Raw genomic sequence first — 24,532 nt, forward strand, 5'->3', positions numbered from 1 at the left:
GGAACTCATCCTGCCGTCTGGAGTCAATAACAGTTCTTCCTTGAAAAAAAAAAGGCAATTTAACAATGAAAATGATTGACGAGCTCGTTTAAACTGGCTTTTTGTTTGATAAAAATGCTGTTGCAGTTTGGCAGGTGAATGTAATTTCTTTATTGCATGGTAACCACCTGGATGGGTGTCAAGGTTCTCCGGAGCAGCAGATTGACAGTAAATGAAATTTTCCTTTTCGGGGGAACAAGCTAGCTGGTTGCCAATTTTTTGGGGTTCGCCACAATCAATATATGCACACTACATCATTGATTAACATAATCCACATTCTTTAACGACATCTCGGGCAAAGTAGTTATTGGTCTGCCGGCAGGATTTAACAGTTAATGGAGATTATTACCACATGGTAATGTGTGAAACAACCAGCTCCTCTGAACAACACCGATACAACGTAAAAAATAAAAAAATAAAAAAATGTATGTGAGCTGTTGGAGACCTGGGAGGGAGAGGTTTCATTCCACCTATAATATGTACGTAAGATATGAGATCATGTGATCTCCAAATCTCAAAAACAATTTATGAAAATAGTTCCAGCATTAAAAAGCTGGTATACAAGTGGACTAATCAGACTGACAATCAAGAAAAATGTGTACAAATATGTGAAATTAGGGAAAGTTGTCATTGAGGACTTCAGGAGGAAATGAGGGGAGGGGTTCTCAACTTGCTTTGGTAGTGGGAGTTGTGGAGAAAGGGGAGAGAGGGTAGTACAGGATTGAACAAATTGGGGTACATTAAAACAATACATTAATACAGCATGTGGAGAATACCCGGAGATGTCCATGGCGGGTGGAGAGGGGAGGGGGTTTTGGAGGAGGGAAGCATGAGGGGAGGGGGAGGGAAGGCAGCATGATGGAAAGGGAAGGCAGTGTGAGGGAAAGAGAAGGCAGAGTGAGGAAAAGGGAAGGCATAGTGAGGGAAAGGGAAGGTGGAGTGAGGGAAAGGGAGGGTGGAGTGAGGAAAAGGGAGGGAAGAGTGAGTGAAAGGGAGGACAGAGTGAGGGAAAGGGAGGACAGAGTGAGGGAAACGGAGGGCAGAGTGAGGGAAAGGGAGGGCAGAGTGAGGGAAAGGGAGGGCAGAGTGAGGGAAAAGGAGGGCAGAGTGAGGAAAGGGAGGGCAGAGTGAGGGAAAGGGAGGACAGAGTGAGGGAAAGGGAGGACAGAGTGAGGAAAAGGGAGGGCAGAGTGAGGGAAGGGGAAGGGAATTTGGTGAGGGGGGGAAGAGAATGTAGCATGAGGGGAAGGGAAGGCAGAGTGAGGGGAAGGAAAGGCAGCATGAGGGGATGGGAGGGAAAGAGAAAGGCGATAAAGCGTGCCTAAACAGCAACATTTTCTTTTTACCTGCCGCTTTCAACATAAAACTGGATGGGAGCATTTAAAACCCACCATATCTACCTGGCAAAGGTCTGCCTGCATGCATGCATGCATGCTCACACATGCAGCAACTTTTGCACCCCTCCGGTTGGCTCACTCCGAATCGGATTTGTACTTGCTCGACTCTGGGGAAGCAATTTTAATTTCAAAACTAAACCATCAGTCCTTAACAGTCAGGCCTGAACAGAGGGGGAGGGTGGGAGAGAGAGGGGTCAGGGCGAGAGAGGGGTCAGGGGAAGTTATAGAGATAGATAGTAGTAGGAGAGAGATAGATAGGGGTAGGAGAGAGATAGAGCGAGAGAGATAGAGAGGCAGGGTGTGATTTGTCGGAGGTGATGGGGGGGGGGGGAATTCACTGGCTCTGGTTTTTATATCCCTGGCAGTGCACTTGAAATTGCAATCCATGGGGCTATCAATTCTTCCCTCCCTCTTAAAAGATTTTGTATTAATGATGATTGAATTCGTGAAGTTTTAACGTCTGACATTGAAAAATGATAAATGCACGCTGCATCATTTTTGAGCATGAACTGATTTTCAAAAGCTTGTTCTAGCCACACAAACAGTATACCATCAGAAGGACATCGTGGCAAACATGATTTTTAAAAATTTAATGGAGTTTCATGGTTTCACTGGATCCAGATCATGCTGTAAAATTGTATAAAATGGATCGGATGAGATTGCACTTAACAGTTATTAACATCTCACAAAACTGCACGTGACGAAGCACAGCAAATTAACCAATGAGAATCAACTACGTCATCGTATTTCGATGAGACAATATAAAATATATCCGTTATTATCCTGTCGAATTTGAATTGAAGTGATGATAAGTTTTGAATCTGTACATGTAGAGCTGAAATGGTTCCAAGATTATTTTTTCATTACTTTTTTTTTTTCACTGTGAGAAATGTATTAATTAGCGATATATTTAAGTTATTTCTCCACAATATGATCATGGAGTGGGTCAGGGTATCCCTTCGTATGTACATACGTACTTACGTCTGTTAACATTTGTCGAAAACATCTCCTCACTATTGACAACTATTTGATCGACATGGACCAAATTTGGTACTCGGCACCAGGACAGAAAAGTCTCATGGGGTTGTGCTCCCCATCTGGATGTGCTCCCGAAAAGGGGGCAAAAGGTGGTTTTTTACCCGAAATATTGGTATTTTATTCAAAAATCTTCTTCTCAGAAACCGCCAGATAGATCCAGACCAAACTAGCCACAAGGCATCGGGAGCATGCACTAACCTTAAGTTGTGTTCCCCATAGCTGAATCTCCCCTGGAAAGGGGGCCACGGTTTCCCTCCCCGAATCCCTCATATTCACAAACGACATGATCGATATGGACCAAAATTTGATACAATACATCAGAACGGTAAGTTCTGATGGGGTTGTGCACGCCATTGGGCTCCACCTCATCTAAGAGCCTGTAAAGGGATGTTTCACCTTAAATTCAGGTAACAAATTTTTAAATCTTCCAGGAAACTGATGGCCAAATGCAGACCAAATTCTTCATGAAATGTAAGGACCACGCCGTTAAATTAAGTTGTTCTCCCCATGATCGAACCACTTCAGGAAGAAATAACATTTTTTTTCAACTGCCTGTTGGGGAAATAACTGTCAGTCCCTTTTGGGGCTTTTTTTTTCATTGTAGTGCAACTTTTCTACTTTATGTTGCAATTGGTATTTATAGCTTGTAAGTTGTAAAAGTCAGAAAGAACAACAAAAAAACCGCACATGATGTCTGTCAATTTTATCCCCCCCAATGGAAATTTTACAAATTGCACCCTGGGCAAAGGGGTGAGAGAGTGAGATGAGAAGGAGAGAGGAGAGTGGGGGGAGGGGGGAGGAATTATAGCAGATGCAATGCCCAGTTTAACGTCCATCCGAGAGGTGGCACACACATTGATGAATCACCCTGCCTGTGAAACACTGCAATGACAGTTTATGGCAGCTTAGATCGAGCATGCATACCTCCAGTAATACATTTAAATGAATAGTTTACAAAGAAAGCAGATTATACAAAAGCTGAAAAAACTCTCACTATGTCTCTCTGAAAGGACCATCTGGAACTCCCCCCCCCCCCCCTCCATCTACTTTCTCAAAAATTCTCTTGAAAAAGTCCTTTCATTCAAGCTTCTAGGTCTCACTATCTGCCATGATCTTTCCTGGGAAAGCCACATTACCAACCTGGCCTCCAAAGCTAGTCGTTGACTCGGCATCATCCATCATGCAAAGTCTTTCCTTGGCACACCTGAGCTCCTGACCACGTACAAAGCTTTCATCCCCAGCCTGATGGAGAACTGTTCACCCCACTGGGCTGGTGCTCCTGCCTCTCACCTTTCTTGGCTTTAGGATCATTGGTATCTCTCGCGATCACGCTGAGTCTTTGGGTCTCTCACCCTCTCAATGCAGGCAGGTCGGTGGTCTTTCTGTCTTCTACCATCTCCTCTTCGGCCTTGCCATCCCCCCACCCCCCCCCCCACCGCTCTGTCTGCGACGTGCAACTACCAAAATCATGAATCACTGCTCACATTCACTCTTTAATTCCTCTTTTCCCCACCTTTGGAATAAACTCCCACACTCCCTTCAATCCGACTCTTCCCTCCAGGTCATCAAAACAGCTTTTGACCAGTCTCTTATGTTCCCCCATCCAAAACAATGATTTTTCTACCCCCATCAATCCACCCCAAACCCACCTCCTTCAAATTCCCTGCCTTCCTGAAAGTCCCTGTAGTGTAAGCACCTGAAAGTCTCTGTGGTTTCCCTTTGTTTACCCCGTGTGCCACGCCCCATCACTCCCTTCCAACCCCCCGCCCCTCTTGTCTCCTGCTCCCCTTGTTACATGCTCTGTGTGTTAGCTCTTATACGAACCTCGATACTGCAAATAAAATGTAAAATAAAAAACTGTTCACAATAGCCGAAAAAAAGACTCCCTGTCGACTGCAGCTTCGATCCCGCTGGTTAATAATTATATTTGTGTTGCGCTGTATGAAGTTTCAATTTCTCCACATTCCTTCATTTCTTCTTCACTCAATACAATTGGCCAAACACTAGAAAAAGTTAAGTTTAATGCTTTGCTTAAATAAATACAATTAGTTATAAAAATCGTAAATTTGTTAAAATTTTCAGATTTCACGACAGATTGTGACACATATAGTCCACAAGATCCGATTCTCAAATCGATATAATATTTTGATTATATACTTTAATTAGTCTATTCGAGTCGATCGTGTTTCCAAGGCAAGGCATGTTTGAATAGGCTGAATCAATATGGTGGTGAAGACCCCTGCTTGGTAAACATGGGCTGAAGAAGGATAAGCCTTTCATGGAGGTTATTAAAATTTATTTATTGATACTTCCACTTATTGTGGTGAGATGATTTTTATGCTTTCAACTGGCTATGAACAATGGTGCATCACCATGACTACCAAGTATGGATGTGCCACTGATGTAATGCCCTTATTACCAGCACACTGGTACTCATTTCACAGACCTCAGAAGGATGACAGGCTGAGTTAACCCCACCTGGTGTTAATTCAGTGGAAAAACGGGGCTCAAACTCAGGACCATAATATCCCAAGCCAGCCACCCTAACCACCAAGCCAACACCAGGCTTTTCATGGGGGAAAGCCATTAATTATCTTCAAAAGGGGTGTTTAAATTAACCTAAACACCCAATTTTAATTAATGTACTACCTTGGACTTCCTTTAGTATGAATGCAAAGTTTCAGGCCGCTTGGTTACATGGTTTTAGAGTTGTGGAGGAAACACACACATATATATATATATATATATATATATATATATATATATATATATATATATATATATATATATATATATATATATATATATATATATATATATATATATATATATATATATATATATATATATATACACCAGCCGTCGCTTTGCTGACAGGGGTACGAAGGGGAGGGGTGGAGAATGAGAAAGGAAGAGAGGGGAGAGGAGGCAGAGAGGATGGAGGGAAGGAAGGGGCAGGGATTGGAGGGAGGGGAAGCGAGTAGTGGGTGAAGAAGGGGAAGCTGGGAAGAGGAGAAGAGCGAGGAAGGGGGTGAAGTTGGGTTGAGCAATTCCTCATGAAACGTTGCTTGAGGGGGGAGACGAAGAGAGAGAGAGACAGAGAGACAGAGATGAGGGAGGAGAGTGCTGCATTTTATTGAGGGGGGGAGTGAAGAGGGGACATACAGAGAGTGTGGGGGGGAGGGAGAGGGGTTGGAAAAAGAGAGATAGGTGAGAGGTGGAGGTGGCGTTAGCAAAGAGAATGATATGTTTTGCTTCATGACCGTACACACAAAAAAAATATCATGTCAAAATAGCTGTACACATGATGACACAACAGAGTTTGTAAAGTTAACAGCTACCACATCTGCAAAAACTTTGATATCCCAGTTCCAGAAAATTTGTGGGAATACTAACCAAAAGCATGGACTGATAGCTAGGAATTACCGCTCACGTTCGACCTCATGATCCAATCGAGCGTGAACATCGAAAACAAAGCGCTGCAACCAGATATCATACTTTGGTACAAAAGAGACAGAAGAAGGCATTGCCGATTGAGGTGTTAATACGAGTGATTTCAGACTAAACGATGCAGAAATCAAGAAAATGACCAAATACCAAGACCTCAAGAATGAAGTGAAAAAATTCTGGAAGCATACCAAAGTTGTACCAGTGATAGTTGGAGCTATGGGGGAATGATGACAACGAACCTTACAGTGATATTAAAAACCATCCCTGGGAATATTATTACGAAAGAACTGCAGTTGGAAGCTGTGCGGGGCTCGGTGACGATCCAGAAGAGAACAATCAGCACAAACACTTTGAGAACAGAACATTTCACAGCTTGGTCCATGAATTGTGACCCCATACTGAAATGAAGGTGGATACTTTGAGCCCACCCTGGGAGAAGTCCATTCCACACTCTGAATCTCACATATGAAGACACCAATCAACAACAACACACAAACACACACACACGCTTCAAGTAAATATAAATGACAAACACAAATATTTACCTTGAAAGAGCGTTCTTTGAAAGGAGATTTAAAGTGGGTAATTTGCAAAATTAAATTCAAAAATGTATTAAGCCATAGAACACAAAATGTCGATCTATACCTTATGCCTTCACAGCTCGAACAAACATGGCGAACATATCGTCAGATGGACCTTATTTTATTTTATTTTATTTTATATTTGTCGATGTCGAAGTGAAAGAAGGATTACAAATGGAGATCGCATAAAGCGATCCTTGCACATTTTCAGTGGATAAGACACTTCCCGAGTCACCCTCCCCACAGCACCGCGGGACCCAACAAAGGTGGAAATGTATGTCAAATTGATGTGAGATTAAAGGCAATTGCTCTTTTTCCAGAAACAAACAACGAAGCAGCTTGGAGAGCACTCGCCAAGTGGCTTAAGCATTCAAGCAAGTACTTCAACAAAGCGGTCGATATGAAACGGCAATCCTCGTCATGCAATTGGCAATCACCGAACCATCATATTAAACATACATCGGAGACACCCAAAATATCACATACGTCCAAATTTGACAAATGAACACTTTTCGCAGAGTCGGAACTGCTTGCAAGTTCGATTCTGGAGCCTCAATTTTGTAATTCTTTTTAGGCTAGGAGATACTCATGGCGAACGCTTATGTGAAAATGAAATAAAACAATGAACGCTGATGTCTCTGGGCGTTTATAAGCATTACAATGTACCCAGCAATTCATAGCTGTGATTATCAGCTTATTCCAAGTTGCGGCCTGTTCCAAGTCGAGGTAAGGTTGAGCAGGCCAAAAAACATGGCGGCTTCAGACCCCAGCAAGGTTACCTAGGAAACGCCTTAAGACCCCAGACAGCGAGGTGGCCGAGGACCACCTGATGAAGGATATAATTATATAAGGCCGTTAATTATCTTCAAAAGGGGTGTTTTAATGAACCCAAACACCCAATTTTCACTCTTTCACTTCTTTGAAGTTTTCTTAATATGCATGCAAACTTTCATGCTGCTCGGTTTTATAGTTTTGGAGTTATGGAAAAGACACATACTGACACACACACACACACACACACACACACACACACACACACACACACACACACACACACACACACACACACACACACACACACACACACCCTTTTGTTCACATAGATTAGTACAGATAGATGGAGGGGGAGGGACATTGTAAGAGAGGAGAGCGATGCAATAATCAAACATATTCGGGTCAAAACAGCCAAAAACATCTGCACAGTTTCTTTATTAATGCATCAAAAACTTTGTTCAAAGAAGACTTGTCAGATAAAACTAAAATTATATTCATCCCTTCACTTTATACCAGATTGTGTATGCACATGATGCAAGATGACTCACCGCTTTGTAGGTGCGCTTCTGCCCAGCGTGCCTCCCAACACGTTCCCCAATGCTTGCTCGTTCCACATGCACTGAGTAGATAATATCAAAGAAATCTTCCACCATGGCCACCTGTCGGAGGGCTTGCGGGCCACCTGTCACTTGATCATCTCCAAGCTGTTGGCGGGTAGAAGGTTAACCAAGGAAAAACAAGAAAGATTTAACCACTATATGCATAATGTGCTGTTTAAAGGTTTCCATGGTGGAATAATAATAAAGTAAAAGGTTTGCAGTTTATACCTTGTGTTGGCTCTTAAAAGAGCTATATATATATATATATGTATATATTCTTTATAATTTAAAAATAACTCCAAAGAAAAAGAAAAATAAGAAAAGGAGGCCTCGACGTTTTGGGCAGCCTGCTCCACCCATTTACAAAAATATTAAAGTTGTGAGTACGCAAGCATTATGTATACAGTATATTAATGTTTTTTTTTACATTATACATGCATAAAGCTTATTTTTATACTCACAACCTATGTGTCCATCACGACGTTAAAATTTGCAATGCTTGTAGAACACAATAAACCTTTGCTTTGGTCTTGCTTGTGGTGCTGACACATCTTGGATGAAACCTCAGTTAACAGGTTTCTAAAAAAAAGATTATCCTTACAGGGAAACTGAATTGATATTAAAATAATAATAAAAATAAAAATAATAGTAATAATAATAATAATTACTAGATCTGATTGAGAAATATTGAGAAAGAAAAAAAGTGCACCATTGGACAGCTAAAGGAACTTCAGTAATTTATGTGTAAGCAACAATGTCTCCCCTTTGTGAGTCTCTGACTGACATTGATAAGAAGGCGATGTTCTCCAGTCATTTGACGTTTTACATCAAGTAAAAGCTCCTTCGCTGTTGTGGTCGAGAAAGCAACAATTTGGAACCTGTAATGCTGCAGTATGTCCTATAGGGAGCTGTAGTAAGGAGCAGGATTTACTTTCTCAGCCTGGGAATAGCCAAAAAAAGAGCTTGTGTACTTAATTAATGTGGTGCACCCCTCAAAAAAAGGAACAAACGAGACCGAAATCAACTTGTTGCTGTATATCTACAAAAGCTGGAATTCAAAATTCCACTCAAATACGCATATTATATGTGTTAGGGAGTTGCTGATTGCTGCAATAGTTAAAGACATGTTTCTTTCTCCACTGGCAGATGGGGGATCGACTTCCGTGGCTGCTCACTCTTCAGCCGATACTTGGCAAGCATGACAAGCATGCCAAACAACCCCCGACAAATGATTTGAGTGAGGCCTTAGTCCCTTAGTGGACTCGACTAGGCTGGTTTTGGGTTTCCTCGGAGCTATGATGACATACACTTGCCATTTTATCGAGATTTTTAGGGAAGTAGTAAAAACAGTTTGTCCATCTGCTCTGGCAGGCATATATAAACCCATTTTCCAAACAATGTGAGCCTGTAAGTGGAGAAGTGGGGCCTGAAACTCCCCCTCAGGTGCCACTCTTACAATTGGGCTGAGCAAAGGTGCTTATTAGCCGAGAGGGGCCATTGGCAGCAGCTGATTCATTCCCCAGGGTTACCTCTCTATACTGGAATAGCATGCAACAGCAGATGCGAAATGGCTAAGCTCCTAATCCATTTCCAACTTCGAGAACCCAAAATGAGTTTTCATTTTATGCAGAGGCATTAACTGTGCATAATATCAGCACAATTTTAGCAGACGGTTAACAACAAGAGTTGAACGCAATGCCCCCATAAAAGTTACAACCTCTTGCAGTAATGACCGTTCTCAACATGACAAGCCATGTAAAAAATCTGTAAAGTGATTTAAAGTAATTGTTCCTTTAATAATTCAGAAGTACAGCTGAACTACGGGTTTGAGCTGTAAATAAATTACGTTTCAGAATTTGGTGATTACCTCTTTTTCTTACGGCCGATAGTTTGGGATTAAATCCCACCAAAAAAAAAATTGTTTTTGCAGACGCGATATTTTAGTGCCATTGTTTATGTGCGTTATAAATAACAAGAGATTTTCAAAAAAAATATCAACCATTATTCATTTTAGGGCACGAAAATGCTGGCTTGTAATTCTTGCCTCTAAGCAAATGCTAAACCGCAACTTACAAATTCTTACAAATTACAAAACTTACAAATTCTTAAACTGTATTGGTGTGAAAAACAAATTTAACAGCAAAGAGCTACAAAAAAATATGAACACGGATGTTCTGAAATAATTAAAACTCAGATTCACAAAAGAGCGAAGAGGAGGAAATTTTGGAGATGAAACAATGAAAGATTGTTCGCAAGGTTGAAACGTCATTCAAAGACAAAGTACCAATGGAGTTGCGTCGGTTCATTTAGCACTGGTGGTCGGGCATCGTAGAGAACAGAAAACAATGCACGGCATGATAAAGGAAAGTTTAACGTGATAATATATAGACACAGGTGAAAGCCCTTTTACCAGTTATGCCAAACCGATAACCTGAGCAGTGTTTTGGTGGAGTTATGAAGCATTGTTGAGAAGACCTCACTGGTACGAGTTAGCTTCTCATGGCTACACAGATAACCAATATCCACACCTACAACAGAGTGGGACCAGTCCATTATAATAGATTCTTAGCCACAGAATCATTCATGACTTCTTCAGAGCATTCCATTCTTTTCTACAGGCTTGGAGTGGAACTTCCACACACACATATATATGTCTCACACAGATGGAGATAGATAAATACACCAGACACAACACAGGACTGTTGGACGAGACAAACACAGCAACTGAGTTTGGGGGGCACTCTGGGTGCCAGCAATGTCACAACAATGGTTCCGCCTTTCTCACCACAATTTCCTCCTCCCCATGGATGCCAACATATAGGGATTATCCATACTCTAGTAATTTAAATCCTGAATGTCAAGTAAGGAAGCATCATGTCCCATTTTTAAAAGTCTTTGGTATGATTCGGTAAGGGTTTTTGAACCACCGTCCTCTTAGACTGGGAGCACATGTTCTAACCCTTACACCAACGAATCTGATCAAGAGAAGGTGATAATTTTTCCACCACGTAGCACCTACACAAATTTCCTAGCATTCCCACACAATGCTGGAAGTGCAAATTAGCCGATACAAAATAAAACAACAAACAGAGTTTAAACACGGGGAATGAGCACATAATGGCATACTCTTTTGAAGACACCCGAGGATTTTTATCGTTAAAATGCAGATGGGACAGGAAGTTTAATATTCCTACCTGAAGGAGGAGATGCTCTTGAGATGCATAGCGTCTCGTTGGCACCAGACTGGAAAGGCAGGTTTTACTTCAGTCCGCTACCATTGAAGATTGAATCCAGACTTGACAGTAAACTAGCACGTGACTAACCCTGACTTTACTGATCCATGAATGGTATCCCCTCCCCATTCTCTCTCAACAATCCCCCCAATCAACACCCATCTTTTCTATTCCAATCCTTTGTACAAAATATCGGCAAACAGAAGAGCAAGGAGATGGAGGACAGAATGCTAATGCACTGCCAGTTGGAATCCAGGCAAGGGAATGAATGAACAGGAAAAATGAAAAGAGGAGGGGAGAAAACAGTAATTTGCAAGTGAAAGGGTTAGGTTGGGGAAGGTTAATGGTGGTAGAGCTTGACAAGAAGTGCAGGTTACCAGAATAGACTGTGAGTCAGGATGGGGGATGACATGAGATAGTGATGCGTCACCTGCTTGAAGCCCTGGATGGAAGAGTATGATTGAATGGTCAGGAAGGAGGAGGAACACAATTGGAGGTGGGCAGGACGCCTCGATTTCGGTGTTTAACCAGAAAGGGTTTACTGAAATGGAGCATGTGTATCCTTGAGAAGATGAAAAGGATCAAAGGTCCAAGTAAGAACAAGGAGGTAGACTGGAAGAGATACAGTAAAAAGAGCAGAGATCAACAGCCTCTCTGTGATGTGACAGAATTCCTTGTATGTTTTGAGTAGTTCTGATTTCCCCAAGGAATAACTTGGCATGACAGATATTTCCCAAACTATGGCTGGCTTTGGAGGTCAGCGTTGATATAGATTCAGCCAAAATGAGATCACGACCGAGGGTGAGTTCAAGAGACTGAACCTCTTCCCGTGTCTGACCATCAAAATAGATATCGCGGGCTCATTTGACAATCCGTTTTGAGTGACGGGGTGAGATCATGTGATTTTCCAGGATTGGAAAACATGTTCCATTTTTCGTACCAGATCGATTCAGTTTCGATCAGCACAGAATGATGCAGCTTCCATCGACCTATCAGTGGGATGGGGGGGTACTGTATTACAATTTAAAGTCACCTGCTAAAAGGAGGAGAGCGTTTTTCTAAAGCATCGCAGAGGTCATTTATGTAGATTAGCCAAACGACTGGGCTAAATATAGTGCTATGTTGTACTCTAGCCTCTGCTGGGAGATGAAAGGAGAGGGTTACATCAATAGCAACGTGTTGACTGTACGATTGTGGAAGTCAGAAATCCAAGTAAGAAGGAGACTTTCTAAGCCGTAGGCAGTGAGCTTGACAAGCAGTGCAGGCTGCCAGACCATGTCAAATGCTTGAAATATGTTCAAGGAGATGGTCCTAATCTCTTCCTTGAGATTGAAGGCCCCACTAGTTGCAAAGTGCGAAACAGCAGCCTGTCCATAGTTTTGTGAACAGGATGTAATCCAAACCAATAGTCAGAAATGAGGCTGTTTGAAAAGAGGAAAGACTTGACATGAGCATCAATGATGGATTTCATGAGTTTGCTTGTAATTGGAAGTAAGCTGGAGATCATCTGTTTTTGCAACCTTATTATTGTGGATTGGAGCAGTTTGCTGACTTGCAGGGAGACAGGAGGTGACAAAGAAGAAAAACTGGCTCAATAGAGAAGATGGAAGAGATGCAATCACAAGAAAGAACAATTGATGCCTACTGGGCCCATCGACAATGATGTTGGCATATTTATCGGTGTTTTGATGAAACAACATTCTCAATACCATTCCACAGAAAAAAAAAAAACATGATCACACTATCAATGAAAACTTTTGAGTAATGCAAGTATTCTGTATCAAGTCATATTACAACTGAATGTAGTTTGTACACATTCTTAGCTTGGTTTGAATTCTCAGCCTGATGATAAACTGTATGACTGGTGCTTTGCAGAGTGGGTATTGCATCAATTAAGGCACCAGCAATCAAATGGATATCAAGATGGGAACCTCCGTGGTTGCATCAGTTGGTGAACGCATTCTGAACAAATGACAAATTCCCAATCTAAATCGCTCTAAAAACTACAATCTCGAGTTGGGACTCTGCTACCCCAACAACCCACTGGGGAGCAATGGTACATGGCAGAGCCTGAAGCATGCCTGGGATAAGTAACAGAAACAGCAACAGCAGCAGCAGCAGCAGCAGCAGCTGTGGCTGTTTTCTCTTTTGCAGCTGACAACAATGTTAAAAATAAAGTGCAACCAGAAATTAGGCAAAAAGGAAAAAGGGCATTCGAGAGAAGATTGTTAAAAGGAATAAAACTATCACAAATTTATGATAATGCATCACGAAGGCAAATATTTTATTCTACAGTGTTTCCTCAGCCATGATACTTGAGTAGAAAAATGGTAATGATCAGCAATACGTCTACACTGCAGACATTGAAAGTGGGTGAAATGCTTTTTTTTCTTTCTTTAGGTGTTTCTTCTGGAAATGAGGATGGAAACGTTGCCAAAAAAACAATAGCATTACTCCAAAGCGAGGCATTTTAAGTCCATTTGAGAGTATTTGCACGGAGAGGTCTCAGCGTGATGTGGCTTAATGTAAGGCCGCTGTAAGCTTTCATTGATTTCCAAGCCAAAAGCTACATTCCAAGCTTTCATCAATGACAAAAGTTTAATTCTTTGATCTTAACAACTTGAACACTTGACACAAAGAGAAATCAAGTCCAATTACAGGAAGCTATAAAGCTCTTCCTCAGCGTAACAAAGCAAATTTGATAGCTACATTAATTCAGCAAACAGCTAGCCAGAGTTTTCTGCATTGAAACCGCTGATAATTATTTTACCCCATATATCTCCAAGTAAGGTGACTCTACAGTTGAGAGAATTTTATTTTCGTGGATTGTTGAATAAAACACAAATATCTTGATGGTGGCTTTATGTGACGGGAACAACGACTTCTAATCATGCTTGGAGACATCAACTTAGGAGCGATATGTTCATCACTGATCAAGCAACTGCTGTTGGCACACTCAACCAGCCACTGAGAAGGAAAAACCCATGATAGAATCTCACATCGTACACCGAGGCCTGGAAACACAACACAGCTTTTCTACATTTTTGCAGCAGAAAATGCACAACTTTTGGGCATCTTATATTAATGCAACTTCATAAATATATCGAACAGCTTGTGAGCCATATTTCAAGAAATTTCAGCACTCAAGTGATCTCAACAATTGAGCTTATTGATTGAGACTACTCAGTAAGTTAGAAAAGTTGCAGAAAACACAGCACTGCTTTATTGTCTACAATTATTTCCAAATTGTCTACAACTTAGAAAAATTGTACAACTCCCCAGATACAGATGCAACTTTTTGTTGCATAACAAAAAAAATTCAGATAAGGTCTTCAAGGTCAGAGTTGTTTTATTTTTTGTGTGCATATCAATTTGGTTTAAAGAAAAAAATAATCCCATTTGGCAGTCTATTGAATCCTGCCATTAATTTGCAATTGCTCACTGGCTTTGACACCAATACAAGTTTGTATTACGGACCCTCGGCATCAAAATGCTAAATATATCGAACAAATAGTTTCAAACGGAGCACCTCACCGCCATTAGAGCATTTAAATTGCAGCAGATGTGGCAATAAATGTGAATTGTTGCTCTCAGCTTGCCGGCTCAATGACTGAAGACGCCATTTGCATTTTTGCCGTCCCCATCCCTATCCCGTTTAGAATCTCGTGCGGGCACAGGCAACTTGCTTGAGTTGTTTAATTACCAGTTTCATAAATCAGCACAAATCGGGAGTGGTGGAGAAGTATGTGAGGATCGTGCAAGATATGTACGAGGACAGTGTGACAGCGGTGAGGTGTGCGGTAGGAATGACGTTCTGGTTTAAGGTAAAAGTGGGATTGCACCAAGGATCGACTCTGAGCCCTTTCTGGTTTGCAATGGTGATGGACAGGTTGATGGACGAGATCAGACAGGAGTCCCCATGGACTATTATGTTCGCGGATGACATCATGATCTGTAGGGAGAGTAGGGAGCAGGCTGAGGCGAGCCTCGAGAGTTGGAGGTACGCACTGGAGAGAAGGGGAATGATAGTCAGTCGGAGTAAGACGGAGTACATGTGCGTAAATGAGAGGGAGGGTGGTGGTATGGTGCGGTTGCAAGGAGTTGAGGTGGGGAAGGTGGATGGGTTTAAATACTTGGGATCAACTGTCCAAAGTAATGGAGAGTGTGGGAGAGAAGTGAAAAAGAGAGTGCAGGCAGGATGGAGTGGGTGGAGAAGAGTTGCAGGAGTGATTTGTGACAGAAGGGTAGCTGCAAGAGTGAAGGGGAAAGTATATAAGACGGTAGTGAGACCAGCTATGTTGTATGGTTTGGAGGCGGTGGCACTAACAAAAAGACAGGAAGCGGAGCTGGAGGTGGCAGAGTTAAAGATGCTGCGATTCTCGTTGGGAGTGACGAGGATGGACAGGATAAGGAATGAGTATATTAGAGGGACAGCGCAGGTAGGACGGTTTGGAGACAAAGTGAGAGAGGTGAGATTGAGATGGTTTGGACATGTGCTCAGGAGGGAAGCGGAGTATATCGGGAGAAGGATGTTGAAGATGGAGCCGCCAGGCAGGAGGAGAAGAGGAAGGCCAAAGAAGAGGTTCATGGATACGGTGAGGGCGGACATGTGGGTGGTTGGAGTGTCAATGGAAGATGTGGAGGATAGAGCGAAATGGAGACGGTTGATCCGCTGTGGCGACCCCGAACGGGAGTGAGCCGAAAGAAGAAGAAGAAGAAGATAAATCAGCACAAATGAATATATTTTTTGTGATTGTAGAATAATGATCAGCATCACTTTACTGCATCTCACTATCTGTGTTGCAAGGTTGTCAGAGTTGGTTTGGTTAAACCATGGTAACCAGCCTGACAAGGCAGGCTGAACATTTTCACTCTAATCATGAAAGAGGTTAGTTGAGTTTTCTGTTGCCTTAAAATGAGAGGATTTCAGTAACACAAAAAGCAATATTTTCCATCAAATTTCTTCCTTCATCAACCCTTCACAATCAATCCATCATTAGATTTACACAAGAACAAAAAAAAAATTCCATAAAGCAAAGTGTTGAGAATGGTAATTGAACAATGTTGTTACGATTGTTCCAATACTCCCTATTGGAATGAAGGTTTTCATTCGTTAGTTATGAACGCGTCCATTAGGAAGAAGTAAACTTGGAGAGGTCACGACTCCATCACTGGATGTGGCCGAAGAAGCTCAATGGTGCAGGAATTTAGCATTTCGCCAGGGTATGGGAACATAATAGCCGACACTGGGCTGGTACGATAGCCGAGAGGTATGCACACTCACCTCTGAGCTGACTTGCCTGGGTTTGAATCTCGGTCCAGGGATTTCGCCTTTGAGTTGTCATCCTGATGTTTTGCATATAAAGAGAGGCATCAATCTGTGTGCCATCCCTCAGCAGGATGTTAAACTTGGATCCCATCCCTCAACACTAGTTGGTGGATATTGAAGATCACATGATGTTCTACGTCAAGAGTAGTCGAGCTATTGTTGGCACCCTAAATTCCAAACTCCTGCTCTAAACTGCATGGAACATTGCATGAGGAGCACAGCTGTCGAATTTACTGAAGAAGATCAATCCCACCACCCTCCCCTGCTCCTTCCCTCACTCACCCACAGCAAATGATGTGACTCACAGCAATGTGCTGCATACGAAAGAATAATAATAGACTCCTCTTTTTTAAACTTAATGTGGGATCCGTAACATCACCAGATGAATGTTTGCGACTGTGTTAGCTCGCGTAAAGTCCCTCCTCAAGTCCGGCAGATATGGGAATGGATTGTGCCTTTGATGATACAAGCATGATCTTTGGTACACTGTTAGAGCATGCCCTAAAGAAGATATTTACATATAGAGCCATCGCAGAATTGTCCTGTGGCCAAAATGGCGGACATTTTCCAAAATGGCCACCACCGGTTGTTATTTTACCAGAAGCTCAGGTTCTCGACTAGCTAGGATATTGATTCTGGTGGCTAATCATGCATTTTCAAGGATGAGGAATGCAGTGGTGCTATTTACAACAAGCTATAACTACTCTAACAACTACCTAACTACATATATCTAGCTTTCAGGAAAATAAATAATAGTTAGATTATAAACGCATTTAATATTGGTGGAGTTATACATGTACATGTTTTGAAACTGTGACATATTCATGAGAGTACAATGCAGTCTTCGCAATGTTTCCTTTGTAATATTTGGTAGTTTATTTATATGAGCACACAGTTCATGAGATTATGCTGTATCTTGCAAATCAATAGTGCATGTCCAATTGTTGTTTGACATGTTAGTAGTGAGGGCAAGTCTACGACAGTCCTTCTATTATTAACCAGGTAAGGCCTTCCATGGTAATATTGTAGGTTTTCAATGAAATGTAATGTTAGTTTCGAGAACACAGTCCACTGCAGTGGCAAAGGGCAGTGCACTGAAGTGCTGCCTTGACACATTTGCACCATCTTCTGCACCCCTTTTTGCATCCACAGTGTATGAGTTCTCGACAAGCCTGGTTCGCTTCCGGCAGTGTGGTCCAGTGAACTTCCCATCCACCTGTGTCCTTCTTCTTCCACCCCCAGTCACCTGGGGATGGGAGTTCCGGGACTGCAACCATCATCTGTCCCCAGCAGTGACCAGCTTGGTAGGCAGCCCTCTTTGTGTGCTGAATCAGTGCTGCTTGTGTTGGAAGGAGTCCGTCAATGTCTCTACCTTTCTGGGCGAACAGCTGATTGTGTGCCTGATTGACTGATTCCAGGCTGCTAGTGCGGTCATAGAGCAACACCACGAATCGCTCCAGAGACTCCATCCAGTTGTCTATGGTGTCTGGGGTGGCAGCTAAGGCACAGAAGGCTCTAGTGACGTCATCAAAGGCTAGATGATCAAAGCTCTGGCTGGATGAACTGCATCATTGTCAGCATCATGCTCACATGCTTTCCCTAATGCAGCACCAACATCCTCATTGCACACGAGCACCACATCACGACCTTGCTTGTGAGCATCCATGTCTGTGAAGTTACCCAGTATTCTGTTCTTGAGTTTAGTGAAGTGTAGAAGCCCCGTCACGTGTGTCCCCAGTTGTCCCAGTCTGGTACTGTACAGATTCATCAAGTCTATTAGCTTGAACACTGGTGCAACCATATTGACCAACTTCCTCAATATAGGCGACAAGTCCAGCAAATGTAATTCCATGGTTGACAGTGTCTACATTAGATTCTTGTGCCTTTGTGTCCCTCGCTTTATTGAACAGAGAGGCAAGACACTGAGCATGGTACTTAGCCTCTTGGGCAATGAGATCTCCAAAACTTAGTTTGGATAGGAGGTGTTTGTCCTGGAGTTTGAGGGCACACTGCCTCACACGAATGTCAAGTTCGAATGTTGATGCATTACGCAAAGCATCTCTTGCTGCAGATTTGCCACAGAAGAAGCATGTCTCTGTTGAATGAGTTTCATGTTCAATGCTCTGACGGGTGAACTTGTGGGTTTCTGGGTCATCATCATGGTGTGTTTTCATCTTTTCAGCCCTCTGAAGTTTTGTTTTGTTATACTGCAGTCTGCAGGAGTCATACTATTTGGCTTTGTGAACCTGGATTGCTGCATCGATGCCCTGATCCTCAACCAGTTGTAATAGTTTTAGTGTTGTTGGCAGGCAACTAATCTTGTCGAATGCTACAAGATGCTCAGCTATGGTCCTATATCCTGCCCCATCTGTGCCACGTGCTGAATTATATGGACATGTCAGCATCTCATCTGTGTCTTCCTGACACAGAACACATTTGTTACAGTCTGTAGTCGGGCACTGTTTACCTGGGGAGCTAGGCTCATCAGGGTCCATCACCTTGTATAGTTTGGCAATTATCCCTTTGCACTACGCTACTTTGGAACAGCATCTACTAGTTACAATATGAGAACAGTATGTACTAGTTATACCACCACCACTCTACCATAAGCTGAAATATCCAGGAAAATATGTTGGCTGCCACCACAATCACAGTCCAGGTCAACTGAAAGCATACAGATATCCATGCAGATTAGGCGTTGTTACTAGGTGTACACAAGTACACAAAAGCTTTACTAACAACATAGATAATTATCATTGTGACGTTATTATGATGTTCTGTGTGACTATGCAGCAAAATATATGAATACACATAAACATAATTATGAGGTCAGCACACAACTCATGGGCTGATTCTGAATTCCGGAAAATGTGCATATCTCCGCTAATATTTGATGGTTTTACTATTATTTAATTCCCTGAATGCTAGATATATGTAGTTTGGTAGTCGCTAGCTTGTTAGAAATAGTACCACTGCATTACTCATCCTTGAAAATGTATGATTATCCACCAGAATCAATATCCTAGCTTGTCTAGAACCTGAGAAACTGGTAAAATAACAACCCGTGGCGGCCATTTTGGAAAATGGCCGCCATTTGGCCTCAAGACAATTCTGTGATGGCCCTATAGCTAAATATCTTCCTTAGGGCATGCTCTAGCAGTGTGCCAAAGTTCATGCTTGTATCATCACAGGCACAATTAATTCCCTCAAATATTTCACTTATCTGCCGGACTACTCCAAAGTATGGCCAACTAAATGATGCAACTTCAGACAAAGGTGCTATTGATATAAGATGGCAGCTACAGTCTGAGATTGGAAGTTGGAACTCTGGAATGTAGTGAAGGGACATGCTGAGCAACCTTACACAGTGACCGAGCTGCAGGACATCGTGAGGGAGGAGGAGAAGCTGTCTGGGTCCCATGCATTGCCATGTTGGTTTTGCAAGCAGGAGCCTAGAGTGACGACCTTTGTGGTCTGCCTTGTGTGGGAAGAGCACGGCTTGCACGTCCCATGTGAAACAAGTCTATAGTGCCTTGAGCAGGGTGACCGCCGTCTTGCACCACAATGTGTAAGCGCAGCACTCATCGAATGCACTGCATCAGAGCACAATCCAGTGCTTGAGCGTGGCATTATGCCGGGGAATATGCAAAAGGAATTTGGCTGCACAATCACAAAGCATTTTGGATCACTGGTATCTACTGCGATGAGGAGATCTTTGTCTTCAATTGTCTCCTCTCCGGCCTCGCCCCCCCCCCACTCTGTCAATGATTCCCTGTCTGTCTGCCCCCCCCCCCACCCCACATTTCCATATTTCCACAGGGTGCTCAAGGTCCACCAGCAATGCCCTTCTGGTAAAACTACCAAAATCAAGAATCATGGCTCACCTTCACTCTTTCATCCCTCTTTTTCCTCTCTCTTGGAACAAACTCCCACACTCTCTTCAATCCCACTCTTCCCTCTAGGTGTGCAAAACAGCTGTTCACCACAATCTCTTGTCTTCCCCCAGCCAAAACCACGATCTTTTCTACCCCCGTTAATCCAGCCCAAACCCACCTCCTTCAAATTCCCTGCTTTCCATCCTGAAAGTCCCTGTCGTGTCCATATTGTTTACCCCATGCACCCCGTCTCATCCCTCACTCTTCCTCAGATCTCATCGAATGTCTGTTCCCCACTGTTTTGTCCATCCCTCTCCCGCCCCTCTAGTCCCCAGCTCCCCTTGTTGTACATTCTGTGTGTTCGCTCTCATACGAGTCTCAACATTGCATACAAAAAAACCCGAAAGGATCCAGAGAAGAATTAGAGTACGAATGACCTGTTAGTTTAATTCCAGTTGAAAGGATGGTGTTTTGGAATCGTTTGAATAATTTCAAACTGATTTACTAAGGGGAGGTCGTGCTGAACAAATTTATTGTGGTTCTGTGAGACATTTTCTGACATGGTGGATGAAGGAACTGCAGTGGTTGTAGTACATGTAAGACTTTCAAAAAGCTTTTGATAAGGTACCACATCAAGGTAGTTGGCTAATGTGAGAGCTTGTAGACTAGCTTGTAGGTTAGCCAACGAGATTGGAAACTGGCTTTGTGATGGGAATCAAAGAGTGACTGTGAAGAGGAGGATATGTTGCTGGGAGGATGTAAGTAGTGGGATACCCCAGGGATCACTTCGAGAACCAGCATTATTCATAATTTACATAAATGATTTAGACAGTGTGATTAAAAGTAGAAGTCTTTCGAAATTTGCAGATGACATGAAGTTTGAAAGTAAGGTAGATAACAAAGAGGGGGATCACATTTAGGAAAGTCTGATTACTTTAACGTACTCGGCATATAATTGAAAGGTGCAGATGAACACAAGAAAATGGAAGGTGCTGGGGTTGTGTAAGAAGAATGAAAATTATGATGATATAGTGCAAAGGGCATTCTGAGAAGCATGTAACTCAGGAGAAGGATCTCAGGATGGTAATAGATTTTGGGGGTAAGAAGAGAGCACAGTGCCAGGGCAGCCGGAGGTAAAACCAATATGGTTGTTGGTTGTATCCGTTCAGAAATTGATTATAAATCAAGAAAGGAAATGTTAACTCTGTACAGGAATTTCATGAGGTCTCATCTGGAATGTTGTGTTAAGTTTTAGTTACCACATATATCAGAGGAAGGACAGAGTTGCGATACATAGGAGTTGTTACAGCATAGAATAACGAGAGTGATCCCGGGCCGAGGCAGACTAAGCTGTGTGAAGCGGCTGAAAGAGACAGGACTTTTTTTTTTTTTACAGTCTATTTCAATTTATTGTCCACTTTAAAAACAAAAATGGAAAAATGTGCCACAAAAAGATATAAAGCTCCATTGAATTACGAAATTTAATCAAATAAAATTGAACTTAAGACAATTGCATGCTGAAGACTACAATGAAGACAATTGCGAGTGGATCTGATAGAGATGTTTAAGATAATGAAGTGTCAAAGCAAAATCACTGCAGAATAATTTTTCAGGAGAATAGACACCGACAGTTCAAGGGGGCACAGTTTCATAGTAAAGTAGAGTAGAGTGAGGATGTTCGTAAGGCAGGGGTCTTTCGCTTAGAGTTGTGAATGCACGGAATTGTTTCTCTGGCAGGAGAATCAGTTGATTGTTTTGAAATTGAGTTGGATATGTATCTGAAAGTACTGGGGATGGAGCAATACAAAGATGTTGGCTTTGTTGTGCAGGCTTAATGGACCTAATGGCCTATTCCTGTGTTGAAATTCCTTGTTTAACACTATGTCTGGGAAGCACTAGTTTATAGTTGTTCAGGGAATCAAATTTAAGTCGAGACGCCTAAAGGGTGAGGTGCAATCTCTTAGCTCAGCTCTCAACCACAATTTAATTGCAATCAACGTTTATTCCATCTTCCATTGAAGGTGGACGAGGGCTATGTTTTCACCCATGTCTGTGTGTTTGTCTGACTGTGAGCATGATAACTCAAGAAGTTGTTGTTCGTCTTTCGGCTGCTCCCATTAGGGGTCACCACAGCGGATCATCCGTTATGATCTGCATACTGATGTGGCATAGGTTTTACGCCGGATGCCCTTCCTGATGCAACCCTGGTCGCCTCTTACGACACAGGGATAAGGATTGGGTTTTGCCATGATTCCAGGCTGCCCTACGCCCTCTCATAGCGCGGCCCAGTACAGAGCTCCCGTCCTCAAGCGATCCTCCAATCCAAGCCTCAGAGTAGCCGGATTACAGGCGCACGCCACTACGCCCGGTATCATGATAACTCAAGAAGTTCGGGACGAATTCTGACAAAACTTGGTGGAGAGGTTGGGTGTGTGACTAAGATGAACTGTTTCAATTTTGGTGAAGATCTGGAACCGGATACAGATACGATAAAAATAAATTTCAAGTCATTCTTCACAATTGAGAGATGGGGCCAAAAACCATATGTAGCACAATATCTCAAAAATTTTGGATGGATTATAACAAAACTTGGCGGATGAGTTGGGTAAGTGACGAGAACAAGCCAATTCAATTTTGGTTAAAGCCTGGATGCAGATCCGATCTAACAGTGGAATATAAAATGTACACTGTCCAGCCTGGCCGAGGTATCTGCTCTACTAAGTGCCTGTTCCAGTTTCCTGTGATTTTCTAATTGTTGTTGATTATGGTTTTACTGGTTAATCCTAATGTTGGAGGTCATGTTATAAAAACCAGAAGTTGATATTCGTTACTCTGTTGGGACAACAATATGAATACTTTCCCAGAAGAAGGGCACTCAATTTTGTTATGGAGGTATTTAGGTGACCCTGCAATTTCCAGGTACAGCCACAGTCACTCGGTAACACTCACTCCATCCTAATGGAGCGTAAAGACCAATGCCCAGGGAGATGTATTGTGGCAAACAAGTAGGCAGGCATTTGGCTGTGGTTTTCAAACATATTGGCCTGCTCTAGTAAAATGACGAGTGGGACCGTTGGTCCATTGGACCAAATTTTCATTGGTCTTCATGGCCTTGTGGCATACCTGTTTGCTGTACTGCTTGAGCTTGAGCTTGCCTTTCACCAAACCCAGATGTGCTTGGGCCAGGGTGGGGATTATACGTTCATTATTATTATTGCCAAATGATACCACTGTTATTATTGTTAACATTATAATTCTTAATTAATATCTGCTTTGTTACAATGTTATTATTATTTTTGTTTGTTATTTTGTAATTAAAATGCCATGTTGTGGAAGGACCTGTTAAGCTGCTCTATACACCTAAACATGGCATACATTTAAAACATGGGAATTCTTTCAGGTTCTTTGTAGTTAATTAGCCTAATCAACTCAGGAGGTCATGTTGCTCATTTTGGTGCATCACATTCCACATTATAATGCTCGACTAGAACTCCACAAAAAACATGCCCCACACACACACACACACACACACACACACACACACACACACACACACACACACACACACACACACACACACACACACACACACACACACCTCATCCATTTATTGTAGACTAGCAAGTACCACGTGTTGCTTCACTGATGGTAATACTAAAGGGAGAAGGGAGAAAAATAGGGGGGAAGAGAAAGAGAGAGCAGGGAGAGTGAAGAGGTTGAGGGGAAAGGAGAGGTGAGGGAGGGGTGTGAGGAGAGGTGGGGTTAGGGAAGACAGTGTTAGGTGAGAGGAAGGGAAGGCAGACGTGCGGTGGAACTTAATTACATTTCAGAATGTCTCATCAAAATGATTCTGCATAGAATAACAGTGAAGATTGAAACAAAATAATATCTGAAATCCAATTTCTCCCAGTAATACTATAAACACGGCCCGGAGACAACCCCCGTCTGGAGACAAACTCCTGTCCGGACAAGGCTGGAGACAAACTCCCGTCCAGACATAAATACCGCCTGGACGCATCTGGAGCCAAGCTGTCCAGAGAAAAACACTGCTCGAACATAAACAACACAAAGACACGTCCAGAGACAAACCATGTCCAGACATAACCACAGGAGAGAGAGAGACAGAGAGAGACACAGAGACACAGAGAGAGACAGAGAGAGACAGAGAGAGACAGAGAGAGACAGAGAGACAGAGAGACAGAGTGACAGAGTGACAG

At 42.5% G+C, this 24,532-nt stretch overlaps 1 protein-coding gene across 3 annotated transcripts in view; it reads right to left on the reverse strand.

Moving 5' to 3' along the window:
* The window catches only part of NOL4 (nucleolar protein 4), a 512,661-nt gene that overhangs the window by 440,133 nt on the left and 47,996 nt on the right, over positions 1–24,532 (reverse strand). For all 3 annotated transcript variants that reach the window (XM_085891239.1, XM_085891232.1, XM_085891224.1), the window contains exon 2: positions 7,828–7,983. In XM_085891239.1, coding sequence (XP_085747365.1) covers positions 7,828–7,983 — 156 coding nt within the window. The remainder of the gene's footprint in view (positions 1–7,827; positions 7,984–24,532) is intronic.

The sequence above is a fragment of the Eptatretus burgeri genome, chromosome 1 (assembly GCF_056783735.1).
Source record: "Eptatretus burgeri isolate ZD-2024b chromosome 1, Ebu_testis_v1, whole genome shotgun sequence".
Classification (NCBI taxonomy): domain Eukaryota; kingdom Metazoa; phylum Chordata; class Myxini; order Myxiniformes; family Myxinidae; genus Eptatretus; species Eptatretus burgeri.